Raw genomic sequence first — 17,978 nt, 5'->3', positions numbered from 1 at the left:
TGTAGGAAGGAGGGGTACTTCAGTATGGCACTTCAGTATGATGGATAGGATAAACAGCTTAGACTAGTTTTTGCAACTAGGTGCCTCGTGTCAGAGCTATAAAGCGTAAAGTAAGAGTACAGTACTTTTAGTAGAAGGGAATATTGATGCCTGGATGTATATTGTTATTCCCACATTTACAGGGTTCAAATCTCTTTGGTTTGAAAGTTTGGGGGTGTATTATATATTATTTATGAATACATGTATTCTTTTTTTTTTATTTAATGTATTTGTTCATTCGATAATTTTGGATGCCCCAGAAGCAATAATCAAAATGCATTAAGGTGACTCTTTCAATCCCTGAAGAAGGCACATTTTTTGCATAAATACAATCTTATGCAATATTTATCATCCATCATTCTAAAGTGTTCCTGCTTCCTTCAGGTTTGAGCATATATAATTATTATTATTGAGCACAATAAAACAAAATAACTGTTTAAATATTTTAATTTTCGTCCCTGGTTGAACGTGATCAAGAACACTTGACCAAGCTCAGTCTGTTACTCTGGCTTTCCTTTCCACTCCATGCACTTTTCACCAGCTGTTACAGAAGATTAACCAGTAGACGCTGCTGTTGAAATCCCTGCCTAAATTTAAAAGCAGTGAATCAGCCGGTTCTTATTGTCATTCCCATTTGAAATCCATCAGAAGCCGGCCCCTCTTGTTAAGTGTACAGAGAGCTGACAGAATTACTCTTGTAACACGGATTCTTGTCAAGAAAGAAACGGGTAGTCTACTGCTGTCTACACCTGTGCTCCACTCTTCTCTCCTCTTTATTTCTGCCTCTCCTCCACTGCCGCTTTCTCCATCTCTGCCTCCATTTCACTAGCCGTCTCCTGCATACACTCTTACCATCGCCTCTAAATCCATTTTCCCTGCCATCTCTCCAATTTATGTTTACGTTTACCAAGTTACTTTTCTGCTCTGTGCTTCGCTTTCAACATATGCCTAGGGAAAAAATTAATTTCATGTGGGTATATTTTCTCTTCCTTTCTTTCAATTTCTGCCACCAGCCTCCTCAGGCACACTGTCTCTCTCTCCCCTCCTAGTCTTCCCCGAGCAGTGCTAAACATTCCTGTTCACACACATGAGAGTGAGAGCTAGCCCTCAGTGTCCACTTGTAACAGGAACACAAGAAATGCATTATCACCTCAGGCTCTGTGGAGCTCCAGCACATGCAGCGTGGCAACTATCTCTGTGCAAACTTGGGGTTGGATGCTGCCACACATTGCCATCACATCAAAAGGAATTACACTAAAATTTAAATGCAAATTCTACTTAAATTCCTCTCATCCAATTATTTTTAATGCGTCGCTCAAGTCAGTTCTTACGTGTATCTTTCAAAGTCTATGCTGGCAAATCCCTATGTGGGTGATAATTCATGTTTTATTCTTCCCTTCTGAAGACAACACGTAAAAGTTTCAAGAGATAGATGTAAAAGAAGCCACCCCAGGCTCCCAGTACAGGCCCACGACAGACCCAGACACATCCTAACAAAGTACCAATGGAATTTATTTCAGTGGGTGAGGAGAGGACATCTTTTAAACATGTTGGATGAGCAAAAAAACTACAATATGCATGCTGTGTGGATAACAAGGCGAGAAAAAAAACAAACATGCATAACTATAGTACTGCCACCCCTCCACACAAACACACACACACACACACACACACACAAAATACTGTGGAAGCCAAAAAACAGCATGCTTCCTATGAAGTCCCGTCCAGCACGACTGTAAGCTCCAAGTGACCGCAAGTAATGAGAGAGATGGAGCGGAAGTAATGTCTACTGCAGCCTCCCAAAAACACGCATAGTCCCATACACACAAACTCATACACACACCATCATGGTCTTCTCATCAGTGGTCTGACGCTGGGAAGGGCTGCACCTAGAGCATAGCTTAGTAGTGTTCTGTCAGCATGTGCAACTTATTGAACAGAGCTGTGTGTGTGTGTGTGTGTGTGTGTGTGTGTGTGTGTGTGTGTGTGTGTGTGTGTGTGTGTGTGTGTGCGCGCGCTCGCTCTAATGAGGGGTGGGCAGGGGGCCAGTAGCAGGCTGGAGGGAGACTTGGCTCCATCAGACCTGTTCTCTAGCAGTTTTCGCATGGCCAGAGACACACACTGACAGATACAGGCAGACGCACGCATGCACACACGCATGCACACACACAAACCCAGTGGAGGAAAATGTCCAAGCCCCTTGCTCTTAAAGTGAATTGGGGACATTTAACTTTTTTCAGGTTCAGCTGATGGGGGACAAAATAAGACGGAAGATGGAGGGAATCTGGGTTAGCCACACAGCAACCCCTGCAAGAGGAGACTGGAATGGATGGATGAAGGGATGGAGACTACTAAGCTGTGTTTAAGAAAGAGCTACTGGTATTTAAAAGTTAAGCTTAAAGAGAGAGGGAGATAGCACGGGCCTGGATAGGAGAGAGGGAGAGAATGCTGGGGGCAGGAGTCTTTTCTTTGAGCGGGGAGATCAGCACCAGACTTGTGCAGGCTGAAAGACAACCTGAGAGAGATAAGGAGGGCGAGGAGAGAGCATATGCTAACTGAGAGGATGAGAGATGCAATGAAAAAAGCAAACTGCAGCGAGATAGCGAGGGAGAGATAAATCGAAAGAAAGAGGAGGGGAGAGCAGGGTAGGACGTGTGTGAGTAAGCAGCAGGATCGAAGATGAGAGGAGGAGAGGCAAGGAGAAGAGAGGACATCCATCCCTCTCTCTGCCTCCAGGAGTACAGGACAAGACTGAGGGCAGAGGACACAAGCAAACACCCACACAGACAGACACACAAGTGTGTCGATTTATATATAAGTGTTGGGTTGTGTGTGTGTGTGTGTGTGTGTGTGTGTGTGTGTGTGTGTGTGTGTGTGTGTGTGTGTGTGTGTCATGCAATTGTGGGGTAGAGAGGAGCGAGGGACCTGCTATGCAGCAGGTGCTGGCCATTTCACGCCTGTCGGCCCCTCTTAGCCCTGTTTGTCTACACACATTCACATTAGCCTCCACAGGTCTGCATCGCACTCCCATCTGGAGTCCTTCCACATCTTTCTCTCGCTCCGTTTTGACCGTCATCCACCCTTTCATTTCACTCACAACCCTTCTTGCTGGTTACCTCAGTCACCACTTAACTGCCAGCGAATTTAGCTCACATCTTATCTTCCTTCTCTGCCAGTGAGTAAGAGAGGAGTGGGAAGGAGAGAGGAGGTGGTCGGCCACAAGAGAGCAAGAGGAGATGGAGGAGGGAGACGATAGGACAAGGAAACTGTGGGAAGTTCAACAATGGAAGAGACCAGAGAAACCATAAAGAAAAAAAGACAAGAGAGAGGAAGAGAGAAAAAAAGGAGAAAGTGGGATGAAGAATTGGAGTGGAGTTGAAATGTAGGATAAAAGACACAGCGAGAAAGGAGCGGATTGTGGAATGAGGAGAGAAGCAGCCAGGAGCTGAAGCAGCAAAGGGTGACTGATCCGCTCTGAGAGGCTTGGAGACAGACAGACACACACGCCATGCTGAGAGATAGCGGAGGCCAATAGCGGTGGAGATAGGATGCAGTGGCACAAGATTCCCATGGGAGTTTTAAATGCCGTCAGCATCCGCTCTCTCTCCCTCTCTCTCTCTCTCTTGGTGTGAGGATTGCATGCTGGCACTGATCTATCTTGGTGCACTATCTCTGGCTTTTTAGTCTAAAAGCAGCAGCCTCCATCTTCCTCCCTCTGCGCCCTGGATCTTTGTATCTGCCTTGCTTGTTGCTTGTAATACACAGCAGGAGATGGTGACATCCTTTGTGCTACAGAAGCTTTTAGAAGTTACACTACTGTGCAGCAGTACAGAATGGCCCCCAGAGGAGTGATGACGCATGCTGTGGCACCATAAGGAGCCAAGGGACTTGAAGAAAGATGGGGAGTGAGAGAGAAAGACAAAAAAAAAAAAAAACTGAGGCAAGAGGACAAGAAAAAAAGAAAACGAGGGCATAAAGTAGCTGGGTTGCTCTTAAACTAAAGCCACCAGAGAAATGCACTTTTTCCCTCATCACAGGCAGTTTACCCCCATATCAGCAGAAAATAACTTCTGGTTAAGTGCAGGCAAAAGAGTGGAGGGGGATGTATTTTGTATGAGGTGAAATGCAGGAGTGAACCCTGATTAGCAGTGCAGCTAAAGCTATTGAGGAACAGAGGTATGGACTGTTTTTCATCCGAGCTGGCATCGTTCTGGATGGTTTAACTTCGAGACCTGAGGTGGTACAACAAGCTACACAGCACACAGACAGATGCTTACACCTGAATACACGCACACACGCACGCACGCACGCACACACACACACACACACACACACACACACACACACACACACACACACACACACACACACACACACACACACACACACACACACACACACACACACACACACACACACACACACACACACACACACACACACACACACACACACACACACACACACACACACACACACACACACACACACACACACACCCCTTGTCTTGGCTAAACCCAAGGCAACACTGAAATACCACTTCATTTCAAACAGTGTCACTATTCATCACTTTTAGTGATTGCAGCCTTATATTCAAGTCCCTGACTCTAATGAACACTACTCATTTGCTTTGCTTAAAAGGTCCCATGACATGGTGCTCTTTGGATGCTTTTCTATAGACCTTAGTAGTCCCCTAATACTGTATCTGAAGTCTCTTTCCCGAAATTCAGCCTTGGTGCATAATAACAGCCACTAGAGCCAGTCCCACAATGAGCTTTTGGATGTGCCATTTCTGTGTCTGTAGCTACTGAGGAGGAGAGAGGGGGGGCAAGGTGGAGGGTGGGGGTGTGGCCTTGACCAACTGCCACTTTGCTAGTTTGAAAGCCATGATGTCTCTCTCTCATGGGTGGGCTAAATTCTCTGGGTGGGCAAAGCAGAGAAAGGGGAGGTAACCTTGCTCCTTATGACCTCATAAGGAGCAAGATTCCAGATCAGCCCATCTGAGCTTTCATTTTCTCAAAGGCAGAGCAGGACACCCAGGGCTCGGTTTACACCTATCGCCATTTCTAGCCACTGGGGGACCATAGGCAGGCTGGGGGAATGTATATTAATGTTAAAAAACCTCATAAAGTGAAATTTTCACGCCATGGGACCTTTAAGCCCCTGACCATCGGCAGAAAAGGCAGTCAGACTGATCAGTTGGCTCCCCGGGGTCCAAAAAGTGCCTTGGAACACACCAAAGCGACGCTGTCTTGAGTGTACGTTCTGCGCATGCGCGAGACGTAATACAAAAAATGAAAACCGGGGGGGGTGCCCGGATAGCTCAGTTGGTAGAGCGGGCGCCCATATATAGAGGTTTACTCCTCGACACAGCGGCCCGGGTTCGACTCCGACCTGCGCCCCTTTGCTGCATGTCGTTCCCCCTCTCTCTCTCCTTTCATGTCTTCTGCTGTCCTATCAAAATAAAGGCTGAAAATACCCTAAAAAAAATAAAATAATGAAAACCGGAAATGACTCTGAAATGGGTCTGGCTTCTGCAGCAGATAGTAATGGCGGCTTGTTCTGAAACTGAAACGTGTTTCTGAAAACATTTTAAGCGAGAAATAGGCCATACAGTTGCTGAATCTGTCTTCATTTCAGATCGACAAAGGTCAGTTTAAAAGATTTTCGTCAGATTTTGAGAGGTGTCATTTCGGGGTCCGACTGCCCGCCCTCCGACCCAGCAAGTCAGGTCGGCCAAAATGAAGGCCGACAGCTCCTCTGACGACCGGCGGCACGGAACACACTGAACAGACTCAAGTCACTGACCTCGCCAGACTGTCCGACGGCCGATTATCGTGTTGGTGTGTCAGGGCCATTAGGCTCTCCTGTCATTAGTGATTAGGGTACTGCTAAGAAGCTAGTCAGTTGCTTTTGTGATCATGACTTTTTCGGGCGAACTGCTTGCTCTCATTTTACAAAGAGGAAAAGCGAAAATATCATCATGCACCACTTACAATGTGAACTACCTTGAAAAACCTTGTGAAAAAACACTTTGTAAATGCCATTTGATGTGCAAAGCCGATAGACAGACCTTGGGTACCGCTGAGGCACAGAAACTTTGATAATTCAGTGTTATCGAGTGCATGCAAAGAGACATGGAAAAGTGACATGCATTCTTAATAGGATGAAGAGAAAGAGAGAGATGAAAAGTGGAAAGGGAGAACCCGAAAGCACGCAAATGCATGCACATACACATTCACTCTCTAAAAACAGTCACACACATACACACCATTGACAGAGCAGCTGGACCCTCTAGCCCTACACTACACACCCAAGACAGTCTTCAGCACAGAGAATGTGTATGTGTTCATGTGACATGTAAGGCAGAACAAAGGTGTGTATCCCTGGGGAAAACATGAGAGCACAGCACACCAGGAAATGTGTAGCATGTGTTATTAAAGTGCACTTGGTTCCAGTTCATCAGTTCAGACGATATAAATGTTTTCTAATACAAGCCAGGGAAAGGTTTAGAGGATAAACGAGACCCAAGTGAGCCACAAATGTGTGTTTCATCTCACTTCTAAAATGTTCACTGCCTTTTGGTGTCCAATTCATCAGTGTGATAGGACATTTGCAACTTGTGTAAATTACACTTTGTCTTGGTTTTAACCTACTTAGAGCTGCAAATGGGTAGATTTGTGATGACAGGAATAATATTAATGCTATTTCATCAAATCATAGAGAGGTGCACAAAAAGAACACGCATTACTTGTTTTCTTTGACAGCTGCAACGTTGTACTTGTACTCCAAAGCAGGTTTAAGTATATTTTTTTTAATGTTATCTGACCTACATCTTGAAGACCGCTTATGCACATGCTATGCATTTAGACTTTTTCGTTTACATGTGTTGGGATGTGTGCTTGTTTGGGTCCTTCAACTCACCTCTGACAAAAACTGTGACCTGGTCCTTGCCGGTCCCGATGCGGTTTTCGACCTCGCAGACAAAAGTGGTGTTGACAGCGCTGTCCACCTTCAGCACCTTCAGCACGTTATCTGTGATCTGCACTGTGTCTGGCATCTCTCCTGACATCCTGCAGGGACATGAGCATATCGGCATGAGAAAGAAGAAAATGGAGAAGACCAAAAAGGAGCGGGGATGAGAATAGGATTGTGGTTTGTTTGACTTTGGGCAAAATGAGAGCATTGAGACAGACGTACATTTACAGAAATATGCTGTATTGTGCAATGTCATCAAATTCCACTAATCTTGATCGGCAGTGCAAAACTAATCAGTTTTCCCCTTCCTCAAAAGGCAATCCATTATCACACGGTGGAGGAAAATACGATGGGGACAGAAGGAAAATCAAGACTGCTGGATCCGGGCCCAAAATCTCATCTCTCCCATATTTTGTACCAGACTTTCCTCTTCTTTTTTTTTTCTTCAAATTTTGTCACAGTTAAGTTAATAGCTATAGATAATACAGAAAAAGGGGAGAGAAAGAATTATATTGTGGTTCTCATTATGCGAGGGTTAAATCTCGAGTCGCAGAGTCCATTATGAGAAATTATACGGCTATCTCCATAATCAGAGCACAGGGCTGTAGTGGCAATAAAAAAGCACTGATTACAGCTCTGTGGACCTGGGAATGAAGGGCAAGGAAAGGGGAACTAGAGAAAAAGAGAAAGAGAAAGCAAGAAACACTGGGGAAAAGAGTCACGGACCAAGAGAAAATAAAGAGATGATGGATGCACGGATACTCACGTCTTCCACTGGGCGGTCAATGGAGGGGGGTTTCCACTAGCCAGGCAGGTGAGCACCACATGTGTACGACCCACGTACCAGTTATTGTCATAACCCACTACGGTTACTTCAGGAGCGTCTGAGGGAAGGACAGATGAATGACAGAAGGGAGGAGAAAAAAAAATAGATATGAGCTCAATTAATCACTCCAAGGCTTCATGTTAGAGCGTGAACAGCAAAGGCATTCATGGACTAATAAGTCCTGGGTTTTGTGTGTGTGTGTGTGTGTGTGTGTGTGTGTGTGTGTGTGTGTGTGTGTGTGTGTGTGTGTGTGTGTGTGTGTGTGTGTGTGTGTGTGTGTGTGTGTGTGTGTGTGTGTGTGTGTGTGTGTGTGTGAGGTGTCTTACGTTGTACTGCTAGCTTCAACGGAAAGCTCTCTGGTTTGACCTGGGTCCTGTGTGCCACCACGCAGCTAAGGTCTTTCCCGTTGTCTGCTGCTGTGGGAACCATGTGGTACTCGCTGGTCATGGTCACGGTGTTGTTGGCACCCGGCTTAGACACTGTTGTCGCATTGCCATTGGCTGTGGTCACCCAGGAAATCTGGGCAGCGGGGCGGCCATCCACAGACTCACAGCGTGCCACAACGACTGGATTAGTGCCTGCTTCCACTGTTACGATGGAGGCAGAGTTCTGAGGCTTAGCTGATGGATGGACGGATGGATTGATGCAAGGGCGGAGGTTGGAGAGAGGAAAAGACACAGAGTGGCAGAGAGAAGATTAAAGGATGTAGAAATAGATAAAATGGAAATAAGACAGCTGAGGGAAAAGATAATGTGCACCATTATTGATAAACAATTTGAGTCACCAGCCTGGCAAAAGCAAATCCAAAACCTCAATCTCCAAACATGCTCCGTCCACCCACTCGCCCTCTCTCTCTCCTCAGTCTATTTTCTCTCCAGAGCCTACATTGATAAATACTTTCGAGCACCAATGCAAACACCCAAACCCTATATCTTATCCTCTCCCTCAATTTCTTTAATCTATTCTTTCTCTATCAACCTGCCAGTGATACATTTCCCTGACTGGTCCAGTGCATTTCCATTCACAAATTCTAAATCACTACATGATCTCTGTCATCCCCCACCCACTCTACTCTACCTCCCTCCTTATACCTCCTCAATTTCCCTCTGTGATACTAGTGTGGGATCAGAGGAGAGCAGGCAGGACAGCAGCTGACAGCAGGAATGACAAGCAGCCAGATCAATATAGTGCCTTAGGGGAAGCAGGGAGGCATGATGTGTTGGAGAGAGAAGAGAGCGGAGCAGAGGCACTGGTGCCGGGCCAAGGTTAGACCAATGGTTCGATTGCATTAACAAGAACACAATTGATCTGACAATACCACTTATAATAGCAATTAAGCAGAGCTGGACATGCTTTTAACCTGCCTGCTACCTTTGGGGGAGGGAGAGAGATAGAGAGAGGTAGGAGGAGAGTACTTTGCATTTATAAAAGCATGGTAAATATGCACACGCTCGTTAGACAGATGGGTGACAGATTTAAGAAAAAACTAACACGTAACAGCTTCAATGCAGTTTGATTCAACAAGTCTCTAGAAACTCTTCTGGAGTGACAAGCACCATGGAACACAGAACTAGGTTTTTGGCAAGAAAAGCTAATTAATTGAGAAAGGTAGTTTAAGACAGTTGGCTAATTCTCGTGTTTGACTAATCAATCCATTCACGGTTTGAAAGTCTAAACTACAGATCTTTAAGAACGGGTTAGTCAGGGTCGTGTTGAGTTGGATTCCTTTGTACCTGACAAAGAGGGCTTGAAAAGCGGTACTTTTCCAAATGTGATAAAATATCAATTATAAAACAAAACTTTAACAATGTTTCAAGTCCTCGAGAGGCAGAAACCTGTGATGGGTTTGAACCCAGAAGCACATGTTAGTAGGGTTTGGTACCGAAACATTTGGTGAAATGTTTGGTTTGTAATTTTCAATATTTCATGTTTTGGATGTTTGACGTGGAGTGATTTTATTGATGATAATAGATTTGTTGTCTAGTTACTAGAGACACACCGATAGATAGGCCAGTTTTCACGTGCTCGGCCATGACCGGCAGGTCAGTCTCACATATGCCGATTTCATGCCAGTCAACCCTACAATTAACTGACAACATAAGTTATATGACTTACAGTTCTCAAGGACGCACGCACACACAGACGCGACAGCATAGTCTCTTTTTCCTTTTCTCAACTTTTCCACCGTGTGTCGCACGTACCCGCTCATGGTGTGAAGCGCTTGTCCGCGCTATTCTCGCACATGTAGGGAACCTCGTGAATTAACCTGCAACATGTCAGCTGTTTGGAAATTCTTCAGCGTGTGTGCAGTAGATAACAAGTTTGCAATATTCAACACCTGCAAGGAAAAAGTAGGGCGTGGAGGGACGACACCAAAATCTAATATTTTTAGTTGGATATTGGATGTGAAAAGAAGGAAATGGTTCTAATGTTGGACTTTAGATGTGTGTGAATTTCCCACACCAGGAGTAATTTATATAGTACTATTTTATAGTGATCCATTATCTGTTCAAAAAAGTTTCTATGTTCTGTGCAAAATGTTCTATTAAAGAAAAGATAGAAAAATATTTGTGTGTGCTATATAGTGGTTAGAAAATAATGAAATCGGAATCGGCTGGCCTAACTCAATGAAAATCGGAATCGGCCTAGAAAGTTGTAATCGGTGCTTCTCTACTAGTTACCTAGACATCTTTGCTATCTTTACATCAAGGACCAGAATGGAAACAGCAGATCTCTGTGTGTCCAATAATGTGTCACCCATCTGTATATACACATTATGTAGGTTATGTTAGTGACCTACCCAGCATGACGAGGTACGTGATGCCTTGCTCGTTGCCTCTGGGGTAGGTAGCATACTCGCAGATGTACTTCCCCTCATCGGTCATCCTTACATTGCTTATCTCGATGGAGGGACTGGCCAGGTTTGGAGGACTGGGCGTGAAGCTGACTCGGCCCTTCACGGGTGAGTCGGGGTAGTTGGGATCAAAGTTTGGGTGAAACACAGCGATGTTGATCCTGTCTCCGTCCTTCGGCTCGTAAATCCACGTGACCTGTTGTGGAGGAGGCACTGGGTCAGTGGTTAGGATGCGTACAGTGATTGACACTGGAGAGCATTTTAAGACATCCACATTTTGCAGTAAACTCCACAGGGCAGCGTTTACAGCATCATAATCAAATACGTGGAGCCGGTATGAATATGGATGTGACTTTTTCAGGAGCAGCTCTCTCTCTCTCTCTCTAAACGACAACAATGTTGTGTACTTCCCACTTCATTGAGATGCAACTAAGAAGTGTTTACATTACCATATTCAATCCCCTGAAGCAAAATGAAGCTTAGTATTTGTTTGTTTGGAGTATTAAAACATTAAGCCTAAATGTGATAAAAACCTATTACTAGCCTTAGGATTATTTCTGTGGGCTATGATTTGCTAGATTAATGTTTAATGGGCTAGGTAAACAAGGCAAATGGACCTGTATTACCATTTTATGTTTACTTGATTGCAATGAATTTCTCTTTTCCATCTGTCAGACTAAGTTTCACACACCTGCAGAATCAGGTTGATAGATAATTGACAAATACTTTAATTTTACAGGAAAATGGGCATATGTTTAGTCCGATACTACATTGTTTATTTATTGGTTTACTTAATTGCCCATGTGTTTGCTTCAATTGTGAAAGCAATTTCAACAAATTGTACTGTGTCAAGTCAGCACAATGAGCTGCAATTTGGGGATGCAGCAGACATTTTTATTAGAATTTCATACCACAAACCCAGTTTAGAGCTTATATGACTGTGTAAGTAATCAAATCCTAACTGAAAAAAAAGAAAATAAACTTGTATCATGAGAGTGTGTCTGACCATTGTGAGCTGTATCCCAGTGGCATCAGTGAAGGCACAGCGCAGGTTAACTGTCTGGCCGGGATACGACAACACCTCTGGCTCCACCTTCACCCGCTGACCTGACACTCCTAGGAGAAGGAAGGAGAGAGAGAGAGAGAGAGAGAGAGAGAGAGAGAGAGAGAGAGAGAGAGAGAAGAGAGAGAGAGAGAGAGAGAGAGAGAGAGAGAGAGAGAGAGAGATACATTAATGTCTGCTGCATCCTTCCTTCCCAATCTAGGAAACATGGAAAGGGAGCAGAGGAAAATTGTGTTAGTCTCCTGATGATAAATGAGGACAGTGTGGATGTGTCTGGTACAACAGAGGACAGCATTAGTGAACCCAGGCAGGTAGGCCAAGAATCTCTCCATGACTGCGCCTGTGTGTGGATGCACTGGCCGAAAATAAAAAAGGGGATGTGTTGTTGGGAAAAAAAAAAGAAGAAAGCCAGTTCTCTTTTGCACATAAGTCATAAATCATCTGGATGGTTTATGCTTTTCTTTAGCCTGCCATTTGCTGTGCCGACACATTCCTGTGTTACAGCAACGAGTCAAAATAAATATGCTTTTCTTAGTTGTGTCGGTGGGTGGGTGAGAAATAGAAAGAGCAAGGCAGTTTAAAAAATTCCTTCTGTGCTTGTGTGCTTGTGTGCGTGTGTGTGTGTGTGTGTGTGTGTGTGTGTAATCCAGGTCTCTGTGAAAATGTAATTACTTGTATGAGTAAGTGCGCATTAGTGTATGTCAGCAAGATGGCTCCTGTTTTAAGTAAGAGTGGATTACCTGCGGATACACAACTTCAAATGTCTGCAGCCAGGGCTACGTATGCAGATACGTGTGTGCTTACAATGCGTTTAGCAGCAAGCTACACACATACAACAGCACCAGTGGAAACATAATTTCCCCTAAAGACAAACAATTACTTGCGGAACTAGTTTGTGCTGAGCCAAAGCTGTTGTGTTGAAACTAATATGATCTGCAGGGCTGATGGAACACACACACAAAGAACACCCACACACATGAAACCCATAGGCTAGTAGATAAGAGGAAAGTGCCAGTGCTGTCTTTCACTTTTGACGAGCAATAAACACCACACCTTCTCTACTCTTGGAAGATCTGAGATATCAATACGAGAGAGGAAGGAGCGAAAGACTGAGTGGGAAAGTGGAGGAAAACAAGCCTTTCCTAGAATAACACCAGCTCTCCAAGGACCAGCCCAATTTACAACCACAAAACAACCCCCTTGAAGCCACTGAGGAACCTCTGGACAACCACTAAGCATCCTGTGGGATCTACAGAGAGCCTTATTGGGCTGGAACGAAGTCATGGACACATACACGAGCATATCTGTGCAAGTAGACACACAAAAGTATGTACACACACAAACACACTTATACAGTAGAGCTGGGCAATATATCAATATTATATCGATATCGTGATATGAGACTAGATATCGTCTTAGATTCTGGATATCGTAATATGGCATGGCGAGTGTTGTCTTTTCCTGGTTTTAAAGGCTGCGTTACAGTAGAGTGATGTCATTTTCTGAATTTACCAGACTGTTGTAACTGTTCTATTATTTGCCTTTACCCACTTAGTCATTATCTCCACATTACTGATGATTATTTATCAAAAATCTCATTGTGTAAATATTTTGTGAAAGCAACATTAGTCAACACTACAATATCGTTGCGGTATCGATATCAAGGTATTTGGTCAAAAATATTGTGACATTTGATTTTCTCCATATCGCCCAGCCCTATTATACAGTACGTCTCACGACAGCTTTATTGTCGATCTCTTGGCCCCTGATTTTCAAATATCTAGAGCATTTTAGTAAAGATGAAACTAAAACCCTCTGTCAATCTACCTAGTCCGACTCACTACAGGTTAGCTGTACTCTGGTAAACAAAGGATGTAGCAGAGCAAAAGAAAAGGGGATGAAGGGTAATTGAAACTCTTGATTACTAGTCTTGAGGGTCAGAGGTCAATACACAACGTGGCACTGAAGATAAAGTTACTCTGCCTCAGGTTTCACTTGTATGCACATGTGCAAATTCACATACAAACACATGCACAGCTGTTGTGTAATGTGGGGGCAGAGCCGAGCTGGGCCTGTTGTCTGTCATTCTGAGGCAATAAGAGGAGAGCCAACACAGGTCAGCTCCTGCCAGAGCTCAGATGAGAGACAGGCTGGCCTTATGAGGCCCTTTACAGCCCCAGGGAAATAAATATTATATACAAGACATACAAAGACTTGCAGTCCTCGTCTTCCATGATAGTCCCCGAATCCCAGCCCTGAATTCTCAGAGACTTGGTGTCATTAGAACAGCAGACACAAAAGAAAAAGTCAGTGTGTGCAAGTGCGTGTACATGAACACAACAGGCTTTAGGAAATGCTGAGGCAAGGTGGCATTTCAAATAGTAATTGTCAGTATAAATATTTAGAGAGCATTGGTCATATTAAACAGAAGAGAGAGACAGGAGGCGGAGGGAGACAGGAACTAAGGGAATTAGAGAATAAAAGACGGTTCAAGGGTAAGACTGAGAAGAAAGGAGAAGCGACAGAGGGAGAGAGACAGAGGGAGAGAAAGAGAGGGTTGGAGGGGAGGAGAGTGATAACAGAAGCCTTGTGTCACCGCTGCTCTACTTAACAGTAGCTCTGCTGCCTGCAGGTGACGTACAAAGAACGCCAACAAATGCACACAAACAAACAAATGCATGCACGCACAAACGGCACTCTTCAGCATCCTCAAGTAGTCAGATGTCACCAATCATCCTAAATCCTGTCACCAATCATTATGTCACACACACACACACACACACACACACACACACACACACACACACACACACACACAACACACACAAACACACACACACACAAACACACAACACACACACACACACACACACACACACACACACACACACACACACACACACACGATGGCGCCGCAACAGCCTTGCCATATTAACACAGTCCTCACAGATCCCAACATGCGTCTGTGAAGAGGAAAATGAATCCGGAAGGAAGGAGAAGACCAGATACAGCCTGGGAATGCCAAAGTAATGGGAGGATGAGTGTGTGTGTGTGTGTGTGTGTGTGTGTTGGGGGGGGTGTAAGGAAAGTGTGTGAAGAGAACGCGGTGCCAGAAATAGAGAATGAAAGAGGGAGTGCAAAGAAAAAGTGATTAGAAGAGAGAGGAGGAGATTCTCGAAGGGGAGACGGTGTGAGCTATAAACAAGGTTAATAGGAGACATCTGAGGGACAAAAGAGAGACATTTAGAAGGGAGAAATAAGAGGAGTGAGAGAGGAAGTAGGTGAAAAAGAGACCAAGAGAGAAACTAAAAATGGAGAGGTGGAGGGTTAGTACAGGTGGAGAGAAACAGAGCGAGGAGAGGCAGATGAGGGGAGGTGAGACGGGAGGTGTAGAGCGGTGAGAGGCAGGATAGACTCCACACCTGACCTTGTGAGAAACACTGTGGTTGTGAATAGAGAAAGAAAAAAACGTGAAAAAGACTGAATGAGCCAGAGGATGCGAGAGAGCGAGCAAAAGAAAAAAAAAAAAAAAAAAATACTCAAAATCCTAATTTTCTCTGCAGCACATTTGAGCCAGCCGTGGCTTATAAAATGAACATACGCTTATCAGCCTGACTCGCTGCCTGGCTGGCTGACTCTGACGCCTAACGGCATTCATGTCCTCTGCCTGATCCCCGCTATAGTGGAGAAAAGCACAACGTCAGGGGGACAGGGAGTGCAGGCCTGAAATCACCTGAAATATCTAATGGCCTTCAGAGCTCACTTTCTGCCATTTCATCAAGCTAGCGGCTATGCACTGTCAGGTGGGCTAGAATGAAGCTTACCCATTTCCTGTGTTCTAGAAGATTGCTTCCCAGACACACACTGTGTGTGTGTGTGTGTGTGTGTGTGTGTGTGTGTGTGTGTGTGTGTGTGTGTGTGTGTGTGTGTGTGTGTGTGTGTGTGTGTGTGTGTGTGTGAGTCCGAGAGAACGTGAGAAACAAAAAGGAAATGTGGGTGTGTTTTTGCTTTGGCCTTTCTAGTGCATTGCTGTCTCAATAAGCATTCTGGCCTTTCATTATTCTTCCAGGTCTGTGTGAATTTCTCAATATCCATTATTCTCTTGTTGTTATTGTTGTGCCCACCCGCTCTACTCCTGAAGAATAATAGCTTTGATACAGGCAGTATGGAGTGTCACCATCGGTCTCTGCCTGCTGTCTCGCTCTCTTTCCCCCTCTGACTTTTCTTTCTCAAACATAATCTTTTTCTTACAGGAGAATTAGAATAATTCCCATCCCACCTTTCAAACTCGATGACTTTGACATGCTGAGTTTTGGACCCGAGGGGGGGCACTTGTGATGTTGTGATGATGCTGCAAGCGCCATTTTGGTAGACTTCACAATAAAAAAAAAAAACACCTGTGCAGTATATATGCAGTGTTGGTGGCTTAATGATTGCTTGCCTATGAACAAAATAATGTAAAACAGCTAATCATGACTACACCACTTGCATTTACAGCTCCAATCCTCTTTGGGTCGATGCACAGGCATAAATTATCTTTGAGCTGGATGCTCAATGAATAAATGTCCATTAAAAATAAAAAGGTACAGGGATGTTTACAAAGTGTGTTTACAAAGGCCAGGTTTTACACCACCTATGACCTTCCTTAAAACTGTTCAGTTGTGCATATGGAGGGCTCATTTTCTTTTCCTCGCTCATAATAAATGCATATTAAGGGTCTACGTTATTACATATTCACTACTACATTCAACAGTAACAAGAAGACACTGTGGGTTGAAGGCATCCTTGAATTTTCACCCATACAAGAACCTGAGTGTTGAAAAATTGTAAAAAGGATGATCCATCAGATCATGTTACTTTGTCCATTGTTTGATGATTTAAGTTTTATTCTCAGTGCGGCTGTGTGTGCATGTTTGTACGCTGGCATTGAATACAAGTGGTTTCTTAATGAAAGCTCTGCCAAATACCAGCTTTGTGAGGCTCCCAATGTGCAATTTCAGTTGTTTTTTTGAGACATTGGCACAGAAAAGCCGATTCAATTCCACGATTATTACTGGGGTTGCAGTTGTGTACAGTGCAGCTTGTAGGTATTGGGACAGTGACACATTTTCTTGTTGTTTTCGCTCTGTACTCCAGCAAATGGACTTGAAATGAAGCAATAACTAAGATTAAAGTTCTGACTTTCAACTTTAAGGGTGTTTGAGAGCGTTTACTTCCATTCTGTCCACCTCCTGTATGAAGAGTCAGAGACCTTTTTGTACATAGAATTTTGAACAGTGCTGCAAGACCCAGCAGGGCAACAATTCCTACGTTGTCCAACTAAAACGGATATTAACACTCTACAATTAAAACTGATAGTCAGGAATTTACCCTCATAATAACAGTTTTATTTCAAATTTATGTGAATGTAAAAAAAAAAAAGTGAATGTACAAATGTTTCATAACTAACCTGTATATCCCTCATGAAGAGCAACAGTGTCCACTGTTCCCCCCTCACTAAATCTTCAATACTGTTCCCTTTATCACGCCAAATACTGTAATATTGCAGTTATTGTGAGTAATGCACCTGTTATTTGGGTGCTGACTGTTCATCTCTTTTGAACTGCGTTAGCTCCTCCATGCAGCTTTGAAAACTCCTAAACAGAGACGGTCAAACGTGTATTAAAGCTGACACTTTCTATATGCTACTCTAGTTTTCTGTGATTTCTGTGTGACGTTGCCATTATTGTGTCAACACCAAAACAGTGACACTGCTGGGGCTGCGTGTCATATCCAAACTGCTGCTGGTATGTACTAATAGCCTTTATCAGCTGGAGTCTGGAACAGCACAAACCTGAACCTGCTGTCGGCTGCTGCTACCTGACACTGCTGCAGTGCTGGTTCCTCTGACCTTAACACACGCAAACGCAAATGTGGATACACATACAGCCACACAAACCCACAATGAACGTGCATACACTGCGCATGCGCACACGCATTTTAGATGTGGATACTTTGGTATGCAGGGAGCAGAGTGGGAATGCAGCTTAGCTTTGACAGGCGAGACAGTTTGACAAGCCAAGAATAAAACTAGGAAATGAGGACTTGAGATGTGTCTCAGCTTCTCATTGACCTTTCTACTGGGCTCTCTCTATAACGGGCCAATCAATATCACATGAGAAAGCTACATTTAGAAGTAGCCACTGCTCATTATGGACTTCTCTGTTGACAGCCTATTA

At 44.2% G+C, this 17,978-nt stretch overlaps 1 protein-coding gene across 3 annotated transcripts in view; it reads right to left on the bottom strand.

Annotated features, from left to right (window-relative positions):
- The window catches only part of si:ch73-22o12.1 (nectin-2), a 78,104-nt gene that overhangs the window by 36,222 nt on the left and 23,904 nt on the right, over positions 1-17,978 (bottom strand). For all 3 annotated transcript variants that reach the window (XM_039805940.1, XM_039805942.1, XM_039805943.1), the window contains exons 2-6: positions 11,704-11,813; positions 10,644-10,893; positions 8,170-8,463; positions 7,784-7,901; positions 6,964-7,112 (exon numbers count right to left, since the gene is read on the bottom strand). In XM_039805940.1, the coding sequence (XP_039661874.1) occupies positions 6,964-7,112; positions 7,784-7,901; positions 8,170-8,463; positions 10,644-10,893; positions 11,704-11,813 (921 nt within the window). The remainder of the gene's footprint in view (positions 1-6,963; positions 7,113-7,783; positions 7,902-8,169; positions 8,464-10,643; positions 10,894-11,703; positions 11,814-17,978) is intronic.

Source organism: Perca fluviatilis, chromosome 7 (assembly GCF_010015445.1).
Source record: "Perca fluviatilis chromosome 7, GENO_Pfluv_1.0, whole genome shotgun sequence".
Classification (NCBI taxonomy): domain Eukaryota; kingdom Metazoa; phylum Chordata; class Actinopteri; order Perciformes; family Percidae; genus Perca; species Perca fluviatilis.
The sequence above is the reverse complement of the archived record's forward strand: the minus strand, read 5'-3'. Positions and strand labels throughout refer to the sequence as shown.